Source organism: Amblyomma americanum, chromosome 4 (genome assembly GCF_052857255.1).
Source record: "Amblyomma americanum isolate KBUSLIRL-KWMA chromosome 4, ASM5285725v1, whole genome shotgun sequence".
NCBI classification, from domain to species: domain Eukaryota; kingdom Metazoa; phylum Arthropoda; class Arachnida; order Ixodida; family Ixodidae; genus Amblyomma; species Amblyomma americanum.
The window spans coordinates 34,604,953-34,610,952 of record NC_135500.1 but is presented as its reverse complement, the minus strand read 5'-3'; the positions used below and the strand labels follow the sequence as shown (position 1 = coordinate 34,610,952).

The 6,000-nt window shown below is 51.7% G+C and overlaps 1 protein-coding gene across 5 annotated transcripts in view; it reads left to right on the top strand.

The window, feature by feature from the left end:
- Nucleotides 1-6,000, top strand: part of Sh (Potassium voltage-gated channel protein Shaker) — a 340,817-nt gene that overhangs the window by 248,153 nt on the left and 86,664 nt on the right. For 2 of the 5 annotated variants that reach the window (XM_077660833.1, XM_077660834.1), the window contains exon 1: nt 2,911-3,142. The exons of 2 other annotated variants lie outside the window; for them this stretch is intronic. In XM_077660833.1, coding sequence (XP_077516959.1) covers nt 3,045-3,142 — 98 coding nt within the window. In that variant the 5' untranslated portion in view covers nt 2,911-3,044. Of the gene's footprint in view, nt 1-2,910; nt 3,143-6,000 lie in introns of those variants that run through there. One more of the 5 variants, XM_077660832.1, reaches the window with a different exon arrangement.

Below are 6,000 nucleotides of genomic sequence, written 5' to 3'. Positions count from 1 at the left end.
CCGCATGATGGCGCTACGACTGCATGTCATGCTCGAACGAAATTCACTGGAAACGTACTTCTCTACTTGCTTAATTTTGATCTCTACAGTTTACATTCTCATAGTTAAATCATTCATGCACGCCTCAATAAATTTCTGGAAGACATGTTTCTTAGACATCTGTGCATTCACTAGACGCGCCTTCATTCACTTCCAAGAGTCGAACAGTCATGGCGTCTCGCATGCCGGAGACCCGGGTTCAATTCCCACCTACACAACAATTTTCCTCTCTGTTTTTTTATTAACTGAGGCCGTTTCAAGGTCACATCTACGCCCTAACATGACCTTCAAGGTTGTACGCGAGAAGTGGAGCTTTCGCTCCAGAAACTTCATCGTTCTTGTGAGAACCGGCGAGTGTCCGAAGAATTTGGCTCTGAAACAGTGCTCAAGTCTTCTACCTAGTATAGTCAGTTGATGCACGAGAATGACTGAGCATAGCACCGTCTATGAATTCGTTCAACCTTCAAGTGCAAGAAACCGCTATGCCAAACCGTATCAATGCGGTAGCATTACAGTCGTCATCGCACCGGAACACTGTCGATGTCCGAGACGAAATTCGATTATTGGTCGAGCGAGGTCAAGGGACCTTGTGACGTCATCACAACCTGCCCTGATAGGCCACCCTGATTGATCGAGAAAGCTCGTGTGACTTTGTGACGTTATCACAATCTGCCCACTTGGTTGTGAACAACCTAGTTTCTATGCAGCAGCCTAGATAGAGAATAAAAAGTAAAATATAGAACAAAAATTTGATGTATATCAATGTTGGCACTGCCCCAGCATAGGACATACCTGCTGCTGCAGCTGGCGGTCCGAATATGGCAGTTGATGGATGGACAACTGCAAAGAAACTGAAGGAAAACACACTCAGAAATTGCAGCAGAAGCTGCGACAGATGCGATATCTAACGATATCGCATTCCACTTTTGAGGTTGCTAGAGCGTCCACATTGATTTTTTTAACCATAACCTTTGACACAAACTCATTGTATGTACTGTATCCGGGTATTTTGTGCGTAAAATCGCTGAGCAGAAAAATGTACGGTACTTGAGACACCACTGTAAGGACGTCAAACAGTTTGCCGCAGAACCAACTTCTCTTAATAACCTCGATGCGATAAATATTGTCACGAGGAAGACGAAGTTGGCAGTGGCGCGGAACGGATGAGTTTTTTTCTTGTTTGGATCTGCACCAAACCATGGCCAATCCCCCACCGTGGGTATCTGTCATCATATTTGAGGCAACAACAACAACGACGCAGCGCTTGCGCTAGGCCAGCGGCAATTAATTCATCTCTTTGTGCATCGCTCATCCCGCCTCATTCTTCGGTTGGCCGCCACGTGAGATTTTGTGTGAGGTGCGGGGCATCATCGGCATCCTGGAGCTTCGGCGTCTTGCGTCAGCCGTAGTCGTCGACCGTGAGTCCGCGCCGCCTGGCTGTGTCCCTGCCTGCCAGACTCGAGCTGACCTCGCCGTTACTTCCCCGCCCCGACCACCCGGCACGACGAACTGCAACCGACGCTACGACCCGACCTACGATCCGAGACGCCGCTCACATGTGAAGACACCGTTCCCCTTCCCGTGCTTCAAAGGGCCTAGGTCGTCGGCTCCTAGAGACCTGCAGCCTAGAAGCTTCGTGCGCCGGGACTCATTTGCTCGTCTCTCTCATCGTGGCGGCCAGCACCTACCTATTCGCGCGTCTTTTTCTGAACGATCGGACGATTGCTCGGTGGCCACGGGTAGTGCCACGAAGAAGACGAAGCTGGCAGCGGCGCGGGACGGAGCGCTCGTGCTAGGCCAGCGACAATTTACCGTCTCATTGCCATCACTCAGCTCGTCTCATTCTTCGGTTGGCCGCTACGCAACAATAATTTTTGCGTACTAGATTTTGTCTCTGCCTTCGGACTCTATTCGCGTAAGCATTCGTGGCCATCCATCAAGTGCATCTCGAGGTTAGCAGCAACGAGTTCCCCCCGGTTTCTGGTACGCAGGACTTGAAGCGCATTTTTGTTTTATGACGTTGCGTGCAGCTTATCAGTGAGCACATTTATGTCTCTTTGGCTTTGATAATAACTGAGGAGTCGGATCGTACGACAGCCGCAACAACAACATCATACGACAATTAGAATTTTTTTGCACAAAGAGCGGGGGCTGAGAATACAAAACACAGGACCTGCGGCAACTACCAACCATACGTGTACTACCAAGCCGATGCGCATAATCACGCTTCTCTGACAGGATATTGACAATGCACGCACCAGAAGAATCAGGCACACGCGGATTTAATCGATAAACACGCCTAAATCCGTCAATTATCTTCATGTAGTCCGTGATTCCGAGTCAGCTGGGGGGTGGGGAGCGGTTCCGCGCGTTGACGCAGCAGTTGCGCAAGGCCACCGCCGCTGGCGCTGCGTCACAGGTTGAGGCTTCGCACATACCCCGGGTTTTCCAGCTTTGCTAGTGATGTAGCGCTATTGCGCTAAAAAAAAGGAACTCGGGAGGTAGCCTACGTCATCCGGCCAGCCTCCGCTCCGTTTTTCTCTCTCCGTGTACTCCGAATTCGGCCCCACGTAAGCACTGAGACCCGGTCTTGGTCAACAGATGTGGGCCCGACTTTCTCCGTTTTGCTTTTCATGATTAGACTTCCAAGTGATCACGAAACGCTCCCTCCCGAGCTTCTCTTCCTCCGTGGCCCCCGTGGTGCCGGGGAGCAGCAGGCGGGCTTCTCCGCACAGCGCATGTGCTGCGAGGAGCAGAAGCTCGCGAGGAGCGGGCCCGGGAATCTGTGCGGAGGCAGCCTCCTCCGTCAGGTCGCGCGCCGGTCGCCGAGGCTGTTGGGCGGCGGGCGCGTGTCGCGGGCCCCGTGCCAAAGGTGCGTGCGTCGTCGGCGGCGCTGGAGTAGCGGCGGCGGCGGCGGAGGCGGTCGCGGTGGCCGCGCTAAGCGACGTCGGCACCGGGCGGCGCAGTCGGTCGCTGGCGGCGGCCCGTGGCCGCCATGCACAGCCATGATCCGCATCAGCACCTTGGGCAACGCCGGGGATGCGCCCAGGCCCAGCTCCGCGCACCCACACCACCCAAGGGCCAGCGGCGGCCACCAGCAGTCGTAAGCCCCCCACCTGTGTGTGTCCCCGCCCCCACCGAGCGAACGGAAGTGGCCGCCCCTCCCCTGTGTGTGTGTGCGCGGACTCCCCGATGATCGAAGGGCGCTGAATGCCGATGCCTGTGGGCTATTTGTGGTGTCTGCATCACGCCCTGCCAGCGGCAGTCGAATGCACCACGCCTGCAAAGGACGCGCTAACACATCGCGTCTTTATCTCCCTCCTTCTTAGTAACCGGCCTTAAACACTAGTGTGTGCCCTTTGCTGCGCTAGCGACACCCCGCCATAAGACGCACACAGGCTGATTAATGCAGAGTGCCGGTACCCGATTTGACTAAACTCCAGAGGTTCATACAACTTCACGCTTTGCTGGTTTTTCAAGAACAAACTTGCCGGGTTGATCCATTTGCTCCCTAATCTCCATTTGCTCCCTAATCTCCCGCTGGCTTCAGAGCCTCGAATGTAAATGCTATAACGCTTGACGACCGTCACCTTTCCTTCTCTGCACTTGCTTTTCCCACCAGCACCAATGAGCCCGCGAAGCGCGCTTAGTCGGAGCCACGGGGCCTCATTGTCGACGCTGTGCGTGGTTTTGATAGTTGCAATGCCCTTCCGTGGAGACGAAATCGGCGATTTTCACTTTCGTAAGAAAGAACAATATATGTACTATGGTACAAAACTAACAGAAGTGATACTCGGAGTTAGGCTCCTTTGAAAATTGGCCTTTGCGGACAGGAAATGGCGGAGTAATTGTCTCACATATCTCGGTGGACACCCGAACCGCGCCGTAAAGGAAGGGAGGAAGGTGGGAGTGAAAGAACAAAGAGGTGCCGTGGTGGAGGGCTCTGGAATAATATTCCCTGCATTTGCTGTGCGTAGTACAGCAGGTCGTAGCGTTGCGGCATTAAATAAAAAAACTTTTCTCTGGTTCCTTCTTTTTTGTCTTCCTGTTGCGGGAAACGTACTTCCAGAACGATTCCGATGCAAACTGAGCAGCTCCTGATTCACGCACTAATCGAACTTAGATGCGTACGCTGTCTGAGGCATCCGGGGAGATGTTTTTTTCATTTGGATGCTTGTTGTTCCTACTCCGTTCTCACTTTTGCGTAGTTCTCACTTTATTCACTTGATTTTCTTTTGAACAGTCCTTCTTTCATTTCTTCTCGTGTGGTATGCTTTAAAAGCTGCGCCTATGCATCGGCTCCTTCACCACCGATGCCCTCCTGTCCAAAATAGCAACAAAAAAGCCGAACTTTTACGCTCTGCCACGTCCATGTGTACGGACGTGTACGTCTTCGGTACAGCGCAAAGCAAAGTGTGCTGCTTTGTGCCGAATGTTGTACCGGCTTATATCTGCCAGCAGTGATAGGTTCTGCCTTAGGTGCTCATAGAAGGGACCGCCGTTTCGAGAGCATGACTGTCAGTGTTTTTGGGGAGCTTCTACTCAGTTATAGCAGTATCAAAGTATTAATTAAGAAATATAACGAATACAATACAGCCGCCATCATCATCAACCAGGCCGCGTTCACTGCAACATAAAATCCTGTCTCAGTCGTCTCCAATATGTTGCGTCTCGTGCAGGTTGAGCTGTTCACAAGCAGCCTGTGCTTGGCACGGTTTGTCTTCCAGTAGATCACTGATGTCATGCACTAACAACTCTCTATCCATACCTAAGCACTGATGATAATGAGAGGTACAGTATGGGGGATTGCGGCGTCTTGTGACGCAGAGTATAACAAATACATGAGAATACACACTACGCACACTTTGATCTTAGCCGATAAAGGCCGAGAAACTCAATTAGCCCTGTTGGGCACAGGCCCACCAACATATCCAAGCAAATTTGCTCATTTCGTATCCGGGTCCGAATTCTTAACTGACGCTGGCTACGTTTCACTACCCCGTCAATCCACTCATTGGTTAGTTCTGCCCCTGTGTGGCCCAACCGCGTTCCTTCCTCCCTTTGTGCACTGGGAAAACGCGAAGTGTCATTAACTCATCTCTCTTTTCGTCTCCCGATGTCACCGCATTCATTTTCCATTCTATAGCTCGCTGCACTGCTTTGCATGTAAAGCACACCAGTGTCGTTGAAAATAGAATACCTTGTATAAACGCACGTAAAAATACCTGTTCTGCGCGAAACCTCGGTGCGACTGCGTAGAAAAAATGGCATGGGTTTCACTGCAATTAATAGGAGAATATTTCACGCTGCGTTCATCATTTATAAAGGTGCCGAAGGATTGTTCAGCGTTCAATAATGCGAATGCAGGCAAGCAGCTGCGTCGTTTTTTCGCGTAAACTTGAGAGTCGTCGTCCTGAAGTACTTATACGCCGAGCTGCAACAGCCCTCTCCACCATCCCTACTGCGTTGATAACGATACAATTTGCAATGGCTATCACGAGAGAATTTCTGCGCGCCTGCAAGTTCGACATGATTACCAGCCAAGTTTAGTCCAGTGCAGAGCGCAGGTATTTCCCAGCTTTCCTCGTGCATGAGCAGTCGTCTGAATTCTGGCCTGTATGCGCTCCGTTTCAATTCTTATCCCTCCAGCTGAGCTTCCGTCACCTCCGGCCATGTTTTCCCACCCTTAGTCCCTGTTTTCCCATCCGAGGACCGTTCATGCCTGTTGCTGCCATGCAGCTACATGCCCTGCCAAAAGTGCTTCCTTTTTTTGTTTTGGCAGCATAACCTGGCGTTTGCCCCCTAATAGCCTCTGATCGCTCTGTGTCTCAAACTCTTTATAACGAGATTTGACGTCTTATAGACACGCCGCAATCACCAACGTATCGCTGGTGCCCTCCGCCCAATATATGTGCACTGGCGGCGACAAAAGGAAGGCCGCAGTGTGGTGAGGGTAGTCAC